The sequence below is a fragment of the Notolepis coatsorum genome (assembly GCF_963971535.1).
Source record: "Notolepis coatsorum genome assembly, chromosome: 11".
Lineage (NCBI taxonomy): Eukaryota > Metazoa > Chordata > Actinopteri > Aulopiformes > Paralepididae > Notolepis > Notolepis coatsorum.
The window spans coordinates 30,190,965-30,214,702 of NC_140175.1; the positions used below are offsets into that span (position 1 = coordinate 30,190,965).

Genomic DNA, 23,738 nt, shown 5'->3' on the forward strand with positions numbered 1-23,738 from the left:
TATGCTTTGGTGCGCTCTCTCAGAGCTTCACGGACGGATTTGTCTACCCAGGGTTTTTGATTTGGGTAAACTCTCATTTTGGTAGTGGGGATTGTTTCTTCCACCAAAGTACAAACATAGTCCACCACTGTCTCCGTGTAGACATTAATGTTATCTGTGTCGCGGAACACATTCCAGTCTGTGCAGTCAAACGCAGACCGGAGCGTCTCCCCCGACGTCAAATCCCATTTCTGCACCTCTCGCGAGACTACAGGAGTACTTTTGATTCTCTGTTTGTACATTGGTGAAAGAAAGATTGACGCGTGATCTGATTTACCAAAGCCACTATCAGAATGAGCCTTGTAGCCACTGTCGTATATTTCTAAATGAAACCATGAATAAATGCAAGTGAAAATGTACAAGGAAAATGATTTGAAAGACAAAATGCTGCTTGATAGAAAGGTTATTTAGAACACCATGTGAAGGTATTTCTGAGACCCTAGGGTAGAGGCGGTTGACTCCCCAGAAAACAGATGGCTGACCTTAAAGACAATAAAACTGACCCCTACCCTAAGTAAGGACTTTCAAGTTACGACATGGCAGAATGGTTAGGGGACAGAGTAAAAGGAGTGGTAAAAAGAGCCTCTCAGATAGACGAGTCAGCAGCACTCAAGTAAGGCCAAATGTTCAAAATGCATCCAGGATATAGAGAAAACTAATAAGGTTACATGTAGGCATAAACTTTTAGAAACTATTAGAATAACTTAGTCACAATAAAGAATAAGTATTGGTTAAATGTTCATCAGGAAAATAAAGTGTTCTATTAAAGGACGGGGAGATATGGTTTGTTGTCTGGACACTGTCTGAAAAAGTGAGTCACTGGCTAGACAATAAAGAATTATCTTAGTATTCTAAAATGCAATCACAGAATGGTAAAGAGTTTGTAGATGGAAATAGCTCATGTTTTATTATTTATGCATCAAAAGCCAGTCTGTCTCCCCATAGACTGTGAAAACCGTTGTCACCAGAACCAACTGGTTGTGTCAGCAGAAGAAATTGTGTAACATGTGGACACAGGACACCAACAGACAGGTTTCTGTTGGAATGTGGACCAAAATAAGAAAAGCGTATGGACGTGAACAGGCAGGCAGGATCTCCCCCCTCCCTCTCGCTCTCTGTCTCCCCCTCCCTCTCTCTCTCTCTCTCCCCGCGGATAAAAAGGGCGAATGGCGACTCACTAGACACACGACTCACACCAGAAGGAACCTGGAGAGACACACGTCACACACACCCGGTGACACTCAGAGGAGACGGAGAAGGATCCCTGCAGAGCCAAGCAGTGACACAGAGGGACTGAGACCCGATGACAGACGAAATCGCTTCGCATCAGGAGAAGCGCTGACACACCAGAAAGGACCTGAAGACCCAGAGACATGGGGACAGACGATGACAGAGATCGAATCGCAACTGGAGCGCTGAAAACCTCCACCGACAGAGGGAGACTCGCGACTCGACTCGCCACTCAGGCTACTGAAGAGCCGATGACTCAGAGAGCCATTGAGACCAGATGACCGAGCCGAGGTTCATAGCGGACTCCGCCGATACGAAATCAAGCACTCCCGGCCTGATCGACGAGGAGACCAGGTTGTCTTGACAACCAGACCAGCGAACCACAAGAGAGGACTCGGTGTTGGCCATGGACAACCTAAGACAGCGAACAGCACCGAGAAACGACAACAGCCAAATGAAAGAGACGATGTACTGTTTTAATTCCTAAAGCTGTTTTATTAATAAACACCGCCGCCCGTTGATTTTGACCATATCGTCAGTCTCCTCTTACTTGAAACCGAACATCTGAAAATACCTAAAACCATGCAGAGGAAAGGGTGAAATAGAACACTATACGATCAATGAACTTAGATAAGAGATACATGAATTAAGAAAAGACACTTCAAATGGTGCCATGACCCGTCCTGCATTGGACCAGAACCGGTTGAACCACAGAGAGGTTCTCTCCCCATCATCGAAGCCCTCTGCGACTGAATGATCGTCCACTTCAGCCACGGCCAGCGGGACTAGGTAAGTAGTGATGATGGTGTTTAAGATTAGTAATGGTCGAAGCAGGCTCGCATTTTGGGGTTGCTATTGCATTAGGTAGAAATGAGTTGTAAATGGACCAGGATAATGTTGGTGTTGGAGGGGTACCGGGGTCCAGGTTTCACAACCTGGCTCTGGTCTCAGCCACACACCGGCGCTGCACTTAGAGATGTTCAGTTAGGATGCCTATAATTGGTACAAGGCCAAGTGAGGAGAGGAAATAGATGTCTGTATTTAGTTATATCAGTTTAGGGGATAGGCTTGGGATTAGGTAAATTATTTGAGGGTACCGGCGTAGGAGCAGTAGAACGGAGATTAGTCACAGATAGCGGGAAGTGGGACTGTGCGTGACGTAGTGGTTCATAAGAAGGGTAAAGAGGAGTAGTCAGATCTTAAAGAGTAGTAAAGAGATAAACCGTGGTGTAGCACAGGGCAGCCTGGTTCCACGAAGAGAAAAGAGAACAGAAAACGGAGTGTAGAGTAGTATAGGATAACCGTGGTGAAGTTCAGGGATAGCCTGGTTCCGCGAAGAGAAATAGAGAACAGGGAGGTAATTGGTTGCTTTTTTTCCGCGCCATCATTCGCGGACTTCACTCTTAGAATCGGCACGTATAACAGACGAGTTTAGAAAGACGTTTTCATACAGATCTGTTGTAGTGTGACCCGACGGAATCTGCTTAAAAAATTCGCCTTTGGTACGGATTTTTGAGAAGGTATTTGGTCGATTTGGGGGTGAGACAGGTAAAAGCTCCCCAAACGGCGCTGAATATGAAGATTGAGAGGCTGAGAAGAGGAATGATGGGGGGGGGGGGAAAGTAACCTTTGGAGATAATGCACTTGTGGGAGAAATGCGTGGGGTAACTGCACAGGGGATGAGAACAATAGGAAGAATATTGTGTGAAATGAAGCAAGGAAATGCGTTTGGAAGGAATGTGTGCATAAATGAATGGTGTGCTTATGAATGAGACATTAATTTGTTAAGTATATGTGTTTGAATGGATGGATGTTAGGAGCTCTGAGTAAATGTCAAGGTATTTTTTGTATTATTATGAACCAGCTGGTGGCCAAGGCTGCAACGGAGAAACCACACCCCTGTCCTGCCAGCATTAGCTGGCGCGACGGGACTAGCGTGTGGACGCTGTGTTGCGTTTTCGAGTGAATTGAATGAATGACATGTGAGATGGAACCTAGAAGATGTGTAATGTGCGTTGAAATTTTTCAAATCGGGGCTGTAGAAGTTTAAAAGTAATGTAGTAAAGATCAAAGAAAACGGGGATTTTGAAGCTGGTGACGTCACTGGAAGCGTCGGAGCTGGGGTGCGTTTGATACTGTGTATTTCGGTCGGCGGGGCCAAGCGGGCGAGCATGCTAGAATGAGGATAATAATATAGGTTCTGTAAACGGGGGCTTAATAGGATTAAAGTTATGTTACGGGGTGTAGCTGGGGTTGTGTAAACGTCGCGATGTGTTGTGCCGCTCGAGTCAACAGGACTGGGCCGTTTAGGAGAAGTGATGTTGGATGCTAAGCTAAGCTGGTGCTAGCGGCACTGAGCTAACGAAGCTAAGATGCTAAGCTACCTGTGCTAACAATATAGCATGATTGAACTCTCGGGGAATCTCGCGTGTTGCTACTCTTTGCTAGTGCTGGATCTTAGAGAGGCGATGGACAGGTACTTCCGGTGTAGAGGGTTCTGGGAATTGTAGTTTTGTGGTTGAGGTGGAACGTCGAGTTGACGTCTTGGGGTGGTTTACGTAATGACGCACTTGCGGGGGAGGCGTGGGCACCTCCTACAGGAAGTGGTGAGTGCTGTAGTGCGTTGGTGGTGATGAGCGTACGTTCCAGTGGAGGGCGCTGTTGCCTCTTTTATAGTTTCACCTATACAGGTAAAACGAGGTGCAGTAGGCAGTAGAGAAGGGTTTTGTGATTATTATAGGTTTTGAGTAAGCGATCATTTGTGGGGATTTGTAAATTCTTTATATTAGGTTTTGTCAGTTATTGATGGTGGGGGTGTTTACTGGTTTGATTATAGGTCTGTAATTGTTATGGGCCAGGTGTAATGGCGCTGGTGGGATTGGCGTGAACCCCCCCCCCCCCCCTTTTTCCTCTGTCTCTTCCTCCCTCGTTCACACTCCCTCCCTCCCTCTCTCCCTCCTTCCCTCCCTCCCTCCCTCCCTCCCTCCCTCCCTCCCTCCTTCTCCCCCCCCCCCCCCCGCCCCCCTCCGCTCCATCCCTGTCTCCCGGCTTAACTTTGTGAGGGGACAGGTGCACAAAGGGAGTTTTTGTTTAGTATAGATTGCCTGATTGATTGATTGATTGAAAATGTTTATTAACGGATTGTTTAATGGGTACATTATGGTACAGCTCAATACACACAATTGTTAAGGGTATGCAGACCGGGGAAAGACTTTCGTCTTGTTTACATCAGGGTCCCCCATTTTCAATTCATCATGGGTTTGGAGTATTGGTTATATTAATATAGTGTTACTTGCTAAAATAGGATTACATAAGGATAAATAGAATATTCGTGGTCATTCTTTTGGTCTGATTAGAGTTAAGGTTGATTTAGACGGTTTTGGTAATAGTTAATGTTGCATTGTGTGCCCCCCCCCCCCCCCCTTTCATCCCCTTAGTCCCTGTATCCCTGTATCCCTCCCTCCTTTTTTCTTTTCCCTTCCCTGTCTCTCCTTGTATTTCGCCGTCCCTAGATTGCGGCGTGTGTTGTGGGCATTTGGTTGTAGGTTTATTTAAACTACGTTGTTATTGAGTATGTGAAGTAGTGATATTCTTGGTGTGGTAAAGCTTGGGGTGTTTCCGTTCAGGTTCGAAACTGAAGGGAGGACGCTTTGGGCTGTGAGTTGACGGTTCTTTGTGTATTCAGAGAACTGGGTGAATATTGCGGTGGCATAGTGCGGGTGTCCATGAAATTATTAACGTGGCCAGCTGTACTATGTGTCGGTCAGGGTTTTAGTGATCTAAGTTGCTGAAAGTTTATTGTTTTCCCTGATTGGGTGGTTGGTAGCAGTAGCAACACTGATTAATTTTTATTAAGTGTTGTGGGGGGTAATGGTTGTGTGTAAGGATGAATGAAATGGATGTAGTATGAGAAGTGAAGCGAAAGCGAATAATACATTTAGTCGATACGCTAATCGGGCATTTAAAAGTAAGAAATAAGGTTAGGATGAACAGATTCATCAAGCAAAGAGAGATTAGAATCAGATGAAGGACCAGGTTTACAAAGGATTATTAGACAATGGATAGGAAGGGGATAAATGATTATATTTCCCAGGAAATCAGGAGGAGAGAGCACACAGGGGATTGGAAAACTCCAGTGTTCCTGTTGAAGGAACGGACAAAAAACAAGATAAGCTGTATCGTTATTTTTTCAAGCAAATCACACTGTGTCTCTTTAAAATATTAGTATAGTGTTGCCCGACATTTCCAATGCGTAACGAAGAGTGGAAATAATAAGGGAAATGCCACTGTATTAAGTTTGGATTTCTGCTTTCTTTCTATACAGATGCTCGGCCGGACAGGTGCTCTAACGACTTCCACAACCATCTAGGGAAAACGGCTTTAATGCGCCTTGGTATAAGTATGAATGATAAGCCAGTTATCAATCCTTGTCTGCACAGTAAAAATTTGACAGTGTGAGTGTTTTAACTCAAGTAAGTAGAAGTAGTGGAAGACAGAGAAACTTGTTTTTTCAAACGGTGATTACAAGAGTGTGTTGAAAGTGGAATGAATGTCGGGTACACAGGAAGTTCACCTTAGTGGAACATTGATAGGAACAACTGAAGGTTTAGAAGCAATAACAATAGCAAAAGTAGACACTCTGTCTATGTCAAAGACTGGAAATATCACAATAGAAGTGAAGAAGCCATGGCCAAAGAGATTCAGGCCTTTACAAAACCTTGTATTTAAGTATAAAAAAGGAGGCTGTTATAGATTGAGAAACAAAAATAAAAAACAGAAAAGGAGAGCACGAAAAGCGATGAAAAGAAGTAATGCCGACAATAGCAATAGGCTGACAACCTTTGCAGACACTCCCGTAGAAAGATTGATATCTGAAGTTAATCTGATTGAGTGGGATGTGATGGAATTTCCTCAGGTGACCAGTACGACAGAGGGACTGGAAATAATGACTTTGATTCCAATACAGGAGGTCTTACAGGAGAGAGAACCAGAGACAACGGTTTTACTCCAACCAGAACCGAGCCACACTGGGGTGTCCATTGCAGGCGACTGCAGTTTAACCAAGGGACAGAGAAAGAGACTGAGAAGAGCGGCATTGTTACAGCAGTCCCACGAAGTCTATTCTGGTCGTACGGCTGGTACAGAGACCAACAGCAGGTATGGAACTATACATGAACAGTTTCTACAGCCCACCTGTTTCCCATGTCCAGTCGTCCCTCGAGACCAAAGCCGGGATGAGAGGCGTGGGCCGGTGACGAGGAGCCAGCCAGCGGGGGCCAGGGGGGAGGTAGAGAGGATGACGTGCCTCTCTCCAGAAAGACAAAGAGCATTCACGGAAGCGTCCGAAAGACATGAGACAGTCCGTAGAAAACTGGTGGAGAAGCAGCTGGCGGTTGACCAAGTCACACGCGAGAGGGAGGTGCTAGAACAAGAGCTGGCGAAACAGACTGTGATCAGGAGTGATGTAATTTTGGAAATCATGTTTCGTACTGCAGAACAAGGACTCAGTGAACAAGAGAAGTCACCTGCCCTGTTACCTGAACAGGGAGCGGAGCAGCGAGGGAATGATGACAGCCGCAGGGGGGGTGAGTTTCCAGGCCCCTCCCAACAACAAAAGGCCCAAGGTGCGGCGGCTGGGAAGAACAGGTATGTCCCTCTCTCATCCAGACAACAGAACTGGCAGCCCCAAGGAGGGAATGGACGACAAAGAGGGGGACCGCTTGGATGGCCGGCATCAACTGAGTGCTGGAAATGTGGAGAAATCGGCCATCTCGCTCGATCATGTGGCAAAGGGTGGCGAGCTCAGCAAGAGTCCAATAGACAGCAAGAGTCCATCAGAACACAGAGTTGCTGGACATGTGGAATGTTGGGACATTTTCAGAAGGGGTGTAAAGAGGGTGTGTCTGCAAAGGCCATAGGTTAATTAAGAACGAGGCAGGAATGCACAAGCGGAGCTAATAGTGCTGGGGAAAATAGAGTTATTAATAAGTTAAAATGGGAAGAAGGACTGATTGGAACAAAAAATAGAATAAAAAATATATAGGAGCGTTGATACATTAGATTATGAGTGGAAGCGACTAAGATGGATGTGCAACTAACAGGGAGAGGTGAGATGACTGACAGATGCATGAGCCAATTGTACTAACAGTTAATTAATAGACAAATCATGGGTTTTCCTTTTTGCTACAGTGTGTCTGATCAACTCTTGCTGTGGCAGTGAGGAAAACGTAAGGGAGAATGGTATGGTGGACGATTTTTGGTATCTCCCACCTGTGCAGCCTGGCCCGGCTGCACAGATTGGAGAGAGAGAGAAAAATGGTCACCGCAATGGCTCTTGTGGTCATGTGAACTCTGAACCAGAAGGTGTCAGAGAAGAGTTAAATAGTTGGTTTTAGACAGGAACAATGGAACACATAATATTAGACAGAGTTAGAAACAAAGGACTATTTATAGTAGTGATTACAATACTTGATCAAAGGGTGGTCAAGGTTGAATTAAAAAAAAAAAGAAAAAAAAAAAAAAAAAAAAAAAAAAACAACAATATTATTATTTCATTACTTATTTTATTTCTTTTTGGATTTCTAATTTTGCTGTCTTAGTTTTGCGGGGGTATTTATGCCTCTGGATGATAGTTTAATTCTGTTGGATGGGTGTGTAGCATGTAGGCACTCACAGTTTTTTGTTTATTTTTAATTTTCTTTGTTTTTGGTTGACTAAATTTTTTTTAGGAACTGGCTGGCTGGGGGGGTTCTCTCGCCGGTCAGGGGTAGCAGGTGGTGGTGACACAGCGAGACTGGTAGGAGGTCTGATATAATGAGCTGGAAACTGAGAATGGACGGGAGCTGGTTCATGGTTTGTTTTCCGCTCATTGAGGCTCCAGATGTAGAATCTGGGGGGTTGTGTCACTTTTTGGGTTATGATAAGTGTTGGGGAAACATATTTCTCTGTCTATAAGAAAGCTCTGTAGGTTGTTGGTCGCAATTTGGCCAGTTAGTGTTCATGTAGGGTGCAGACATGTGAATTTGATGATTGACTTATGGAGGACTCTGCACCGGCTTGTTGAAAGCTGGCGGAGTGTGTGTGATGTGTGTTTAAAGGGACTGTGGTTTGTTGACCATGCACATAGGTTCTGTTGGTGATTGGCCTCGTCTAGAGCTGACTGTCCGGACCGGGGAGCTGTCGGGAAACGAGGTAATTGAAAGTGAAATGATGGTTATTCCACTGTCAAGGGTGGAGGTAGTTGTGTTGATCTTAAGATATTTGATCTAGTAAAACAGTACAGCACAAAAAGAAATGAGACAAAGATGATTTGATTGAATGCTAACGTAAGAAGCTGTGAAATACATAGATAATGAATTGGAGAAAAATGTATTGTCAAAATGCAGAACAGTAGAGAAATGTATCTGCGAAAATAACTGTTTCCAATCTATTGTGTGTTTGTAAATAATAATCCAAAATGCAAAAAGGACAGAGGGAAAATCGATTCCTTCTGTGGAAAATCGGAGCAGTACCAGAGACCTGCATACAACAAAGAAGGGGCGGTGATTAGCACAAAATACAACAAGAAGAAACAAAACGGTCAAAAAACGAGTTAGCAGTAAAGGCCTTAGGAGGTTTAAACAGGGATAACTGACAGGGATGAAAGCAAAGGATAATTGAGGCCTCAGTGGTCTTTTTAAGGAGTAAAAATGATTTATGTTGCTTGTTTGAATTTCCCTCAAATGTTTAGAGAGTTAATCTTTTAGTGGTGTGATGTATTAATCTTTTCTTGCAGAGTCCATTACACAAAATAGACATTTAAGCTAAGTACATGGATAAATATAGTCTTAAACAAAAAGAAGCTGAGAATGGTACGATCATCTCTTTGCATAGAGAGACGGACCTAGACTGGATGTCATAATAATAACTGATAAATGTGTATAACTGTGAAAGGAGGAAAAGGTAGGTGAAATGATGATTTTGTAACTATACAGATGGAAAGGGGTTTTGTAGTTTGATTTGGGTCAATTTTGGATTTTTTTGAAATTTTGAAAAATATTAGCAAAAATTATGGATATGATTTTTAACATGTTTTAATTTAGAATATTGATGTTGTATAGGAGGTTATTAAACCCCCTAAGGGTGGATTGTCGTATATTTCTAAATGAAACCATGAATAAATGCAAGTGAAAATGTACAAGGAAAATGATTTGAAAGACAAAATGCTGCTTGATAGAAAGGTTATTTAGAACACCATGTGAAGGTATTTCTGAGACCCTAGGGTAGAGGCGGTTGACTCCCCAGAAAACAGATGGCTGACCTTAAAGACAATAAAACTGACCCCTACCCTAAGTAAGGACTTTCAAGTTACGACATGGCAGAATGGTTAGGGGACAGAGTAAAAGGAGTGGTAAAAAGAGCCTCTCAGATAGACGAGTCAGCAGCACTCAAGTAAGGCCAAATGTTCAAAATGCATCCAGGATATAGAGAAAACTAATAAGGTTACATGTAGGCATAAACTTTTAGAAACTATTAGAATAACTTAGTCACAATAAAGAATAAGTATTGGTTAAATGTTCATCAGGAAAATAAAGTGTTCTATTAAAGGACGGGGAGATATGGTTTGTTGTCTGGACACTGTCTGAAAAAGTGAGTCACTGGCTAGACAATAAAGAATTATCTTAGTATTCTAAAATGCAATCACAGAATGGTAAAGAGTTTGTAGATGGAAATAGCTCATGTTTTATTATTTATGCATCAAAAGCCAGTCTGTCTCCCCATAGACTGTGAAAACCGTTGTCACCAGAACCAACTGGTTGTGTCAGCAGAAGAAATTGTGTAACATGTGGACACAGGACACCAACAGACAGGTTTCTGTTGGAATGTGGACCAAAATAAGAAAAGCGTATGGACGTGAACAGGCAGGCAGGATCTCCCCCCTCCCTCTCGCTCTCTGTCTCCCCCTCCCTCTCTCTCTCTCTCTCCCCGCGGATAAAAAGGGCGAATGGCGACTCACTAGACACACGACTCACACCAGAAGGAACCTGGAGAGACACACGTCACACACACCCGGTGACACTCAGAGGAGACGGAGAAGGATCCCTGCAGAGCCAAGCAGTGACACAGAGGGACTGAGACCCGATGACAGACGAAATCGCTTCGCATCAGGAGAAGCGCTGACACACCAGAAAGGACCTGAAGACCCAGAGACATGGGGACAGACGATGACAGAGATCGAATCGCAACTGGAGCGCTGAAAACCTCCACCGACAGAGGGAGACTCGCGACTCGACTCGCCACTCAGGCTACTGAAGAGCCGATGACTCAGAGAGCCATTGAGACCAGATGACCGAGCCGAGGTTCATAGCGGACTCCGCCGATACGAAATCAAGCACTCCCGGCCTGATCGACGAGGAGACCAGGTTGTCTTGACAACCAGACCAGCGAACCACAAGAGAGGACTCGGTGTTGGCCATGGACAACCTAAGACAGCGAACAGCACCGAGAAACGACAACAGCCAAATGAAAGAGACGATGTACTGTTTTAATTCCTAAAGCTGTTTTATTAATAAACACCGCCGCCCGTTGATTTTGACCATATCGTCAGTCTCCTCTTACTTGAAACCGAACATCTGAAAATACCTAAAACCATGCAGAGGAAAGGGTGAAATAGAACACTATACGATCAATGAACTTAGATAAGAGATACATGAATTAAGAAGATACACTTCACCACCTTTAAATTGCGTGTAACAGTGATCTAGGATGTTACCGCCTCTGGTGTTGCAAGTCACATGCTGATAGAAGTCAGGTAATACCTTTCTCAGATTGGCGCTATTGAAATCACCCAGCACCAAAATGGCGGCGTTAACGTTCGCCGCTTGTATTCTATTTACCTCGTTGTGGAGTCTGGAGAGCGCGACGTTGTTGCTGGCTTGCGGTGGAATATACACTCCTACAAGGATGATCGCCGTTAACTCCCTCGGGAGGAAGAAAGGACGACACTTGATGGTTATATATTCCAAGTCTGGGCAGCAGTGGTTGGATAATTCCTTCACGTTAGTTGGATCGCTCCAATTTTTGTTAATCATGAAGGCAATACCTCCTCCACGCTGAAGAGTTGCTGTGACACTGCATTGTCTTTAGACGTCCCAAAACGATGATACAAAGCAAATGATTTTCACTGGTTGTGTTGCTTCAACTGCAGTAACTCAAGTTCAAGTTTCAAGTTTCTTTAATAGTTGTCATACAGAAGTACAGAATACTTTTATACAAAATGCTTCCTTCTGTTACGCTCCAGAGACTGTGCTAGACAAAAGATTTTTTTTATCCACTTTTTCTCCCATTTTTCTATATTTTCTCCCATCCCAATTTCGTATCATCCAATTCAACCCTCCCCTGTCACGAACGCTGTTTCTTGCCTCCCACAAGCCGGCTGCAATGTGGACTAAGTCATCCTTGCCCCACAATGGTGGAATGAACTACCCATCCCAGTTAGGACAGCCGAATCCCGTCCAATCTTTCGCCGTCGACTAAAGACTCACTTCTTCAACCATTATCTGAAATGATAAAAAAAAAAAAAAAAAAAAAAAAAAAATCTAACCCCGACTAACCTTAATGTCATGCACTTGTCCTAATAAACTAACCTACACTGTAACACGCAACACTTTGATGAACATTTTTACTCAGCTGATAGAGTTATACCCTTCTTGCTGTCTTGTCGCACAGAACTTGTAAGTCGCTTTGGATAAAAGCGTCAGCTAAATGACTAAATGTAAATGTAAATGTATACATAGCACAAGTCCCCTCCGGTACTTGAGGTAACAGCAGTCGCATCTTTTCACCTGCGCAGCTCGATCTCTCAGTGGCGAGGAGTAACGCGTGGGAGGCTCACGCTGCCCCCGACACTTCCTGATTCTACTGCGCAGGTACACCAACCGACCTGTAGGAGTCACTGTCCACAACGCCCGATCCCCACCCATCAGTTTCCCACCCCCTTTTCTTCCTTCTTTTTGCTGCATTTTAAAAGTATGATCTCCGACCACTGTGTGTCGACTTGTAACGGTCTTAGCTGATTTTTATTGTTTATTCTTATTTATTGTGCCTACTGTATATGAAATTGCTGATAAACGTTGTCTTGTTTTGTAAGCTCGTCGCTGGTAACTTAAATGTCTTACGAGTTTAAATAAAGCGTTGAAATTCAATTAAACGTGAAATATTCTGCATTCATGTTTAACAATAAAATGTCCATGTGGAATAAGGCGAAATGTACCTACTGTATGTCAAATATCACCTGACTCAGCTCGTAGCATGCTTGTGGAAAAAGAAAGAGATTAATATGAACATTGAAATCATCACATCAAGAAAATGCAAAGCAAATGCACTTGTTTATCTTTACTTATCATATTTTAAGTAACCTACAATTAAAAGCATTTACTCTGCCTTTGCATACATGTCAGTAAATTCTATTTTTCTCAGCATACTGGCTACTTCAAGTGCCAACTATCATAATCATCATCATCATCATCATCATCATCATCATCATCATCCAGACCAGAATTCGAAATAATAAACGGGAAAAAACAACGGTTTGTTTTTTTCTCAATCAAACGGCGAGACATCAACCTTTTATAGATGCCCATTATCTCTGAATGTGATGCAGTTGGTAGGTCACGTTTTTCACCACAGCACATCACGATTATATATTTTGAGCTGGGGGGGGGGGGGGACATCTCTGGCGGCGACACGTGACGGGCCTGCCTCTCTCTCTCTCTCGTCTGCCGTGTGTGACATCTGATCTGATCCCCGTTCAGCTTGGTCACCTTGGCTCTCACACTCTATTTCGAAAAGGTGGCTTAATATGACTGACTTCAGTTCAGCTTTGATCTCCCCCCACTAATAATCCTCGTGTCGCCGCACGCGCGGTGGGCGGGTCCTAGGTGTGACGTATTTTCAATCATCGCGAGACCAGCAGAGCCCCAATTGAAATCGTCCCTGGTTGTTGCGACCGACTCGAACCCGGCTGCGCGTCCCGTTATACCGTGAAGCCGAACCGGGTTAAACAAGGAGGAGGAGGAGACGAGCAGAGAACCGTACCCGCCTGTGTGTCGACGTGTGTGGTGTCCATCTTGCACTCATTCAACAGCGAAACAGACAACGAACTCTCCCGGATCTATTATTAGGATAAAAAAAGAATCCACTAATTTAACACGGGTTAGCCGTTCAGGGCTAAATTACAAGTCACACTGGAAGCGGAGGGACCACCCAAGATCTCCACCAGGCATGGCTTTTATGTGACTTCGTCGCCGGCGAGATGTGAGGACATGGCGGGTCCAGCAGGGGAGATGATGGAGCCGCGGGGGACCAGCCGTGTGGTGCTGGTGAAGAAGATTGTCATGAAAGATGGCCTGGTAGGTGGTGCATGGATGGATGGATAGATGGGTGGCTTTTTGGTTGTTTATTTTATTATTATTATTTTATTATTATTTTTATTATTATTTATTATTTATTATTTATTATTTATTATTTATTGTTTATTATTTATTATTTATTATTATTATTATTTTATTATTATTCAATACCTGTTCATAGGTTATAATAGTCTATAAAGGGATCATTCAAAATGTGATTTTAATTAGTATTAGGCCTGTGCCAAAAAAAAATAAAAAATGTATGACAACTAAATGGTAGGCTATATTCGCCCTAATTTCTAGACATTATTATAATATTAACGTTGGCATACAGTGACATATGGATGCTACTGTGTCTGTATGTCAGATTCACTGCAAGGTGCGCTTGACAAATGACAAACTGCTCGAAATGGACATGATGCTCTCTCTCTCTTCTCCGCCTGGAAGTAATTCAGTGATGATGATTAATACGCTTTCCATCGTCTCTCGACGGATGGGATGGTGCAGAGAGTTTTTACTGAAGCCCGGCGTCTATGTGATGATGTTATTGGGATGATGGGGGCCATTAGAGCCATTACGTAATAATATGATCATCTCTCTCTGTTTCTTCTGGGAGCTGGTGTGATGCTCCGTATAGGAGCTGACATACAAAGCGAGCATCACACCACTAGCTCCCAGAAACATATGATCCAGAACTGAATTCTACAGTCATTATACGTATACACCCAAAGGCTACAATTCATAGATTTGATAATTAGGCTACGGTTTTGAGCATGTCAGAGCATGCTTTAAATGGTATATTCTGATTCATTTGAATGTCTCCTCCATCCGTACGTTGTATAGGCACTATAATGATAGGCTACCATTTTGAATACAGTTAGCCCTAAGACCCTTTCCCCTACATCAATATGTTTTATCACACTAAGAGTGTAATCGGGGAGTGATTTGAAGGTGTATGAAAAGGGATAGCATCCCATTTGTTTACACACATTGATGTCATAAATCTAATTGGAAATCTAAAGAAATTACCCCCAGGTATTTTCCATAGACTGTGTAGGCCTGCAGTTTCCAAGGTTTCCCACATTACCCTGTTTTCTTTTACTCAGACTCTGGTTCATTTTGCATGTAGACTCCATTTTAGTCATGCATTGGGCCTCTAGTACTGAGCTTAATGGTCAGTAGTATTTTATAGTTATATTTAATCTTCACACGACTGGGTCTAACCACATTATGGATTGATAGACGGTTCATTTCTAGGCCCATGGGGCCTATAATGACAATGTTATAAATCATGTCTGCATTTAATAGAACAGAATGAAATATAGGATAATATGTTATATATTTGATTAAAACACATCACACTACAATACAACACATTATATCCCAATGTTATGTAAATACAACTTTAATTCATCATTATCCAGATGCATCAAGAAATAGCAGAATCCCAGGATAACCTAAAGGAGTACAAACATAACATGAAGTGGTTTATATGCTCTATGGCCAGCAGGCATGTGTTGAATGTCAGTCTCTTGTCGATTGTCTTTGTCCTTTGTTTTAGTCCATTGTGAACAAAGAGATAATAGGAGCTTTGTTACATTTCCCAAAGGGAAAAAAACATAATATTTTTTACTACCAATATTATATTATGTAATTAATTATTCTTTGTGCTATAGTCTAGTGTGAGTACACATACATACATGGATGGGCATCTAGTTCAGATATTAAAGGAAAGGGGGGGGGGGGGCAGTGAGAGAGAGTGAGCATGTCATTAGTGTTACCTACCAGTAGAGATGTTTTGCTGAGTAAGGCGCACAGGGCCCTGTTTCTTGTACCTGGATAACTGAGTTAGCCGGATAACTTTAGCTGGATAACTGAGTTAGCCGGACTTTCCGGTTTCATGTACGTGGATTTTCCAAATCACCATGACAACAGATCCAAAAGTTTGAGCCTGGTCGAAAGCAGAGTTCAAGTTCAACTTAGCCTGAACCATCGCCACGCCCCCGCAAAGAAGTGACGGCCCGTTTCCTGAAACTATTCCCACAGTCTACGATCTGCATTATACCATTCTGAATTACGTTCTTGTGCTCCATTCTTCCAGAGGGGGCTTTTGAAATGTAAAATAGACCCAAAATGCTGATACTAAATTCACTTTGTCCTAAATAATGCACGTTATATATACCGTGGCGACGGTGGCGCTCGCTCGTGCGATGTACACATTATGTGGTTATTTTAATTGTAACTGGGATTAAGATGTCTGATGAGATGCGCTGTTTGACGGATTTGAGAAATTGAATTATCCGTTGACGTCACATTAATGAATGAGGATAAAGAGATAAACTTCATTCATAACAAAGGATATTCTAAACACGGGTCTCTCGTTCATTAATGTATAAACAATGAATTTATCCCATCTGGCACAGTGGTCCAGCGGTAGTGCTCAAGCCTGCCAACCCAGCGACCGGGGTTCAAAACCCGGTCTTTCCAATATGATTTTTTTGAATATAATATTAATGATTATACGCCAAAGTAGCCTGGTTTTAAGTTAAAATATTATAAATCTACATGCATTGAGGATGTCATTCTTTATATAGCTCTCAACGTGCACCAAATTGAATTATTCCTATATTGCAAAAAGAAGGAGACGACTAGGGTCTTGAACCCCGGTCGTCTGTGTGAAAGTCAAAAGAACAACCCGTTAGACCACATTGGAGATAAGTTAAAGATTGACTATACATCAATCAATGGGTAAGAGAGCCGTATCGTAATTCTGTATAACAGTTAACTAATTATTTTCGCTAGCAAGATCTCATTTGATTATTCAATCCAGCAGGCAAGTTTAAAGAAATATAATCTGATTGATTGAGGTAATGAGGGACTTAAAATTAGCCTATAGATAACGCATTTAACTTGTCGGTGAGGCGATTGAGCCGTACTGCAATATGTTAATAAAGTTTTAAATCAATTAATCAATCAATGCCGCTAGAGAATCAGGATTTCTGCGATCGACACCTGCTGTCTTCTCAGCTGAGGCGGGCGCGCGCACTGATCCTGAGAATCAAGTCTGGCTTGAGTTAACGAGACTGAATCCACCTTCTTGGAACAGGAAAATCCCGGCTTCAAACATCGGGTTAACTGAAGCTGGATAATGACATCTTGATCGAATTAGTTGAACCACGTACAAGAAACAGGGCCCAGCAGCTCTGTGTGATTTGCCTGGTTTTGGAGATGTCTGCTGTCTGTCTTCACTCCAGTACAATGGAGGTGAATGGCCCCCAATGCAAAAAAATATATACATTGATTTGAATTACTCAATATGATAATGTCTCTTTCCAGAAATCATGACTAGTTTTCTTAAGATAATCCACAGACATTGTGAGCAGTTTCATGTAGGAACAATTCTTCGACCAATGTACACCCTCTATAATAATGTATGGCAGGTGTACTTCGGTAGAAAATAGTTCCTACATGAAACTGCTCACAACAAGGTCTTTAGATTATCTTGAGTAACTGCATCATGATTTCTGGAAATGAGTGCCATTCAGCTCCATTGTGTTTGAGTGAGGGTGGGTACATGTACAGTATGTCTATGGCAGATATCTCCAAAACCAGGCAAATCACACAAAAACCATCTGGATGGATAGATGGCACTTTGGGTGAGAGGAGAAATATGCTTTTATTGAATTTTGGGTGAACTTCCCATTTGAAGGCCCAATCAGTGATACAAGCGTAAACAAATGTGTAGCCACCTCCAAAACCAACAAATGAGAGTGGAGACATGTTTTCATTCTCTTGTTGATTGACTTGAGCTCTTGATACAAAGACTAACACTAGGCAACAGGCTAAATATGAGTTCATAATTGTATTTGCTGTATTTTGTGGCTATAAAAGGACTGTTTAAGTTGATAATGTTTGTAAACATTGCGGTAAAACAGACATAGTCTATATTCTGCTTTATGATGGCGTAAGAAAGCATATGTTCCACTTGCAGACCAGATTCCTCAAGAATGTATGTGAATATGCCCCACGTTTATGTGGTAAAAACAAATCAATGATTAGGCCTTTTCGTGGTAAAGAATACAGCCTCCATTAGGAATGCACCGATACCATTATACAGCCTCCACTAGGGATGCACCGTCCGATACCATGGCATTATACAGCCTCTACTACTGATGCACTGATACCATTATACAGCCTCTACTACTGATGCACTGATACCATTATACAGCCTCTACTACCGATGCACCGATACCATTATACAGCCTTTACTACTGATGCACTGATACCATTATACAGCCTCTACTACTGATGCACCGATACCATTATACAGCCTCTACTACAGATGCACCGATACCATTATACAGCCTCTACTACTGATGCACTGATACCATTATACAGCCTCCACTACTGATGCACCGATACCATTATACAGCCTCTACTACTGATGCACCGATACCATTATACAGCCTCCACTACTGATGCACAGATACCATTATACAGCCTCCACTACTGATGCACAGATACCATTATACAGCCTCCACTACTGATGCACAGATACCATTATACAGCCTCTACTACTGATGCACCGATACCATTATACAGCCTCTACTAATGATGCACCGATACCATTATACAGCCTCCACTACTGATGCACCGATACCATTATACAGCCTCTACTACTGATGCACCGATACCATTATACAGCCTCTACTAATGATGCACCGATACCATTATACAGCCTCTACTAATGATGCACCGATACCATTATACAGCCTCTACTACCGATGCACCGATACCATTATACAGCCTCCACTACTGATGCACCGATACCATTATACAGCCTCCACTACTGATGCATCATGCACCGCCACCGATACCACTTTTTCACTGCAGATACAGATTCTGAGACCTAAACTCTCAGTATCATCCAATGCAGAGTACCGATCCGATCGTCAATTGTTTTTAACTAAACAGTATAGACAGTATAGTATCAGTTTTGGGGTCATTGGGCAACCATTACAATAAATGTTTGTTTCTTCATTAGAGAGATCAAATTTGTATGTGTCAAAAATGCAGCAAACCAAGTCACTGTGTTTATTTTTTTTCTTCCGATTTTAGCGCTGGGGAAATTCTCCATCACAGATACACTATTTTAGCTTGATATCTGTCCGAGATCTGATAGCTCCCAGTATCAGGATCGGTGCATCCATGGCCTCCTTTAGCTATGGATGTATAACACTCACTCACTCACAGACTTTATTATGAGATTTAAAAACACCACTTGGAGTGACAGTGGCTCCAGTCAGGAGGTAGAGCGGTCATCTGGTAATTGGAAGGTTCCCGGTTGGATTCCCGCTCCTCCCAGTCAGCGCGTCGAAGTTGCAAGACACTGATAATAACCCCTATTTGCTCCTGATGAGCAGGTTGTCACCTTGCACGGTTGTCTCCGCCGTCTGTGTGTGAATGTGTGAGTGAATGGGTGAATGTGAGGAACAAAATTGTAAAGCACTTGGATACAAGCAGTAAAATGCACCATTTACCATATACCACTTTTCTGGAACCTCCAGTTCAAGTTCAAGTTCTAGTTCAAGTTCTTTATTTGTCAAATACACAACAATACAGGGGCATTGTAGATAATGACATTTTTGTGTTTCGAGCTCAGACTCAACAGTGCACAATTAACCCATTCAGTAAAAAGTGTATTAAGGTGCCTCCAAATAGATAAGCTTCTTTGTCTATAGGATTCATGATGAAAGGGAATAATTTTAAAACAGGTTAAGCATTATGATTCACACGTGCATGCATGTAAACAAACAAACAAACAAACGTGCAAGCACACACACAGAGCTGAGGCACATAGATCTACATGTAAACAAATATGCATATACACACATACTGTATGCGCAGGAGGGCTTACTCAACACACATACACTTCCAAATCTGTCTGAATTTGTTGCACTTTGAGGGATTGGGGACCTATGTCTGTAGTTATGTAATCTTGGGTAACACACATCTCGTAAAATATAGCAGGGACTTTATAGAGCTCACAGACACAGAAAGAGGCTTGTCCCCTTCTTTCTCACATGTGATAATGAGACATAATAAAACATAACAATGTGTTCTATGCCTCGAGATCACCCCCCCCCCCCCCCCCTGGAGAATCTTTGCCAGATGACAGCGTCACCCGGAGGAGAGCAGACCTCTAGGCTCTAGTTAAATGCAGATGCTATTTCCTCAGTTATTTCCACTAGGCCCAACTCGAGGGCAGTTGTCATGAAGTACAGTAATTGAGGAAATAGCGTCTGCAGTTCACTGTTTGTCTGCTCTCCTACAGGTGATGTCATCCGTTGTCAGAGTTTCTCTGCGAGCTCTCCAGACACTGAAAGCCACCTCGGGACTGTACTCAAACAGCGTTTCTCAATCTCTTTATTCTGGGGAACTGGCCGACAGACAGTCTCTCTCAGGGACTGCTCACATTAACAATAGGAGTTGTTTACATTCAAACTAAGTGCAGACAAATTTGACTACGTCTATGCCAGTTAAAGAGCATCTTAGTTCCTACTGTGCCACCGCTCTTAAGAGATAGGAATGCGTGGTGGTGTTTGCAGGGCTATATCTATATTCTATATTATAGCTATGGATACAATACTATGGCTCATTTGACATCAACTATCCAAAGTTCAATATGTGAAAAAGAATAAATTTTTTCATATATACATTTGCGTGTTATACCGTGGTGAATATAAGTATAGTTTCAGAGTGATCCTAGCTAATTCCATAAAACGGCGCTATGGAGGAATACGTGAATTTTACTAAAAGCGTTGGCGTTGCTTGCCTGGACACGCTACTATTTCCAAATCAAATATATAATATATAGTATATAATAGGTATTATGTTTCATCATGAATGCATGAAGGGGGGGGGGGTAATTTTTTGATGCATTGATCGTCACCAACGGCATACGTTCTGGAGTACGTTACACATGGTCGTTGCGATGGATGTGAAAGAATGCAGCCCAAAGTGCTTCACAGCAGTGATAGAATAGAAGAGAAGTACTTTATTGATCCTGAGGGAAATTCAGCAGATTTAGACACAAAATAGACATAGACATAAAATGAGCATAAAATTGGCATAATTATAGACATAACTAAAATGAGCAGAGAATTTATATTAAAACCTTCCAGACAATTTGTAATTTTAATCTGTCATTAAAATGTATAAAAGACTATTCTGACTAAATAAAAGCAATGCATAAAGTGCAGACATAGAATTAGTATAAAAATAGACAGAATAAGAGCAGTGCAATAGTGCAGTCCAATAAAGATTTTCTCATCTACAGTACAATCACAATCTGGATGCAATCAGTCCAAGCAGCAGAGTGTATTAAAAGGCTATGTTTTAGCTTACTTTGGAAAATATTTAGTGATCTAGCCTCCCGAATGTCCATAGGTAGGGTGTTCTATAGCTTTGGTGCATAATTCGAGAAGGCTGCGTCCCCAATTTTCTTTTGGCTGTGGTTGGGAACGGGGACCGCTCTGCTCAGAGGCACAGCCTGCCGGGAGGGCCCTCATTTATCAACAATGCGTAGAAAGTGTTCTATTTTCGTTCTTAAGCACAGAATTTAGAATGTGTGTACGCACAGAAAAATCGGGATTTATCAAACGTGCGTACACAGGTTCTACGCACACTCCGTGTTGATAAAAATACCATTTGTTCTACGCTCCACGCTCGTGCACGATTTTAAGTATTTGCATATAGAACCGCCCGGAATTAACCATATACGGTCATGAAACACCCCCATGAAATGTGGAAAAGTGGACTAAGCCAAGCGAAGCGTGTTATGGGAGAAATACGCGACAGGCTGACAGAGACGTGTACACGTACGGTGATGTCGGATATGATATCTATTAACCATTGCTGCCTGGGCAGCGCAAACACTAATAAAGACTGTGCTGGAATATGACTGCCTTTTCCCGTTTCGTTCGATTAATACCCAGGGATTAAAGTTCTCCTCAATTTTATTCCAAATCGTGATGGATTTTCCGTAAATTTTCTACCTGCATATGATTTGTAGAGGCATACAATCTATTTTGATGTCGGTATTAGGTAGCCTATATAAACAATAATACGAGAGCATATACAAGAACAATGAATCTCACTGCCATGTATGATGTAGCCTACACTGTAAGAAAAAAAGCTGCAAGAAAACGGTAAATGTCTGGCATCAATGGTTTCCAAATACTTACTGTCAAATTACAGTAAAATCAAATACAATTACAGATTACAACCTTTATTTAATGGTTAATATTTTGATAAAAGGTAATTTATTGTATTTTTATGGCATTTACACTTAAAGTAGAAAAACAAAAGTAATCTGTAAAATAATACAGTGAATTTCCCATGAAAAAACATTAATTCTTTACAGTGTACGCCATGTGTAGCCTGCCTATATGTGATCAATACAAACTTGAACTTGAATTCCATCATCATATTTATATGTTGTGTCTGTCTACTTTGTTATCCCCCCCCCCCTATCTATGTAAAGCATTTTTTTTATTCAGTTCAGTTCAATGCAGTTCAACTGCCAGTGCAGTGCAATAACTAAATAATTATTAAATAATTATTAATAATATAAAATAATAATTTGTTTAAAATAAATCAGAAAAAAAACTAAAATGTAATTTCTTTCAAAGATATGTCCTTTAAAGGTTCCTCATCTCTGGCTGACATCACCATTGTGATACATGATACACGCTTTGTGTTTTCCTCAGTGAGGGATTCTCTTTTGTCGGTCAGCAGCGTTTTGTAATTGCTGAAGCTTCTCTCTGTATAATTATTAATTCATTATAATTAAGTTTAAATATCAACATTATCTGGCCATCCTCATTAAATACTATCAAACTCCTCTGGCCTCATCTGGTCTTTCCAAAGACCAGAGATGGGACCGTCGAGCACACACACACACACACACACACACACACACACACACACACACACACACACACACACACACACACACACACACACACACACTGTCCAAATATCCAGTTTGTTTAGAGAGAGGAAGAGAGAGAGAGAGAAAAAGAAAGAGACTCTCATTACACGCGGCGCGAGTCTTGACTATTACGGAGCGCACACTGCATTCCGTTGTCCCGGAAGCGTCTATGCTTTTACCAAACGGTTCGTGTTTCTGCGTTCCTGTTTTGCGCTCTGATTGGCCACGCACGTTTCTGGCCATGTGACATGTGCGCCCAATCGCATGACGAGCAGTGTCATACGATTGTGCCCATTTCCGCGTCGAACAGCCTGCAAACGACCTAACGCCTAGTTTATCACTGGTTAAGCTTAGGCGACTCTGTCGCAGTTGGTTAAGGTTAGAGTTTGGAATCAGGGCTGGCGTTCTATCGCCCTGCTCTAAGACAAACTCTAACCGTAACCAACTTTGAAAGAGCTCCTAAGCTTAACCGTCCAAATAACTTGCCGTCACACGATTGGGCGCACATGTCACATGACCAGAAACGTGCGTGGCCAATCAGAGCGCAAAACGGGAACGCGGAAACACGAACAGTTTGGTAAAAGCAATGAGGCGTCCCGGAATGGATTTGGTAGCTTAAAGATTGATTTATATGAAAACCGATTTATGTATAATTTAAGCAAATTCCATGCCATTCTGCGATAATTCAGAATTCCGTGTTAATATCTCAATTCCGTGAAATCCTCTGCCATCGCGGATTCCATAGGGCCCTACTTGTATTACCTTATACACACACAAACGCAGACATACCTTATACACACACAAACGCAGACATACCATATACACACACAAACGCAGACATACCTTATACACACACAAACACAGACATACCTTATTATATACACACAAACACAGACATATCTTATACACACACAAACAGACAAACATTATACACACACAAACGCAAACATACCTTATACACACACAAACACAGACATACCTTATACACACAAAAACACAGACATACCTTATACACACACAAATGCAGACATACCTTATACACACACAAACACAGACATACCTTATATACACACACAAACACAGAC

General features: G+C 42.2%; 1 protein-coding gene across 1 annotated transcript in view; it reads left to right on the plus strand.

Annotated features, from left to right (window-relative positions):
- Nucleotides 1-13,493: 13,493 nt before the first annotated feature.
- The window catches only part of mfsd14ba (major facilitator superfamily domain containing 14Ba), a gene marked incomplete at its 3' end in the record, with an annotated part of 30,287 nt that continues 20,042 nt past the window's right edge, over nt 13,494-23,738 (plus strand). The window contains 1 exon segment of the mRNA XM_084325120.1: nt 13,494-13,658. Coding sequence (XP_084181246.1) covers nt 13,572-13,658 — 87 coding nt within the window. The 5' untranslated portion in view covers nt 13,494-13,571.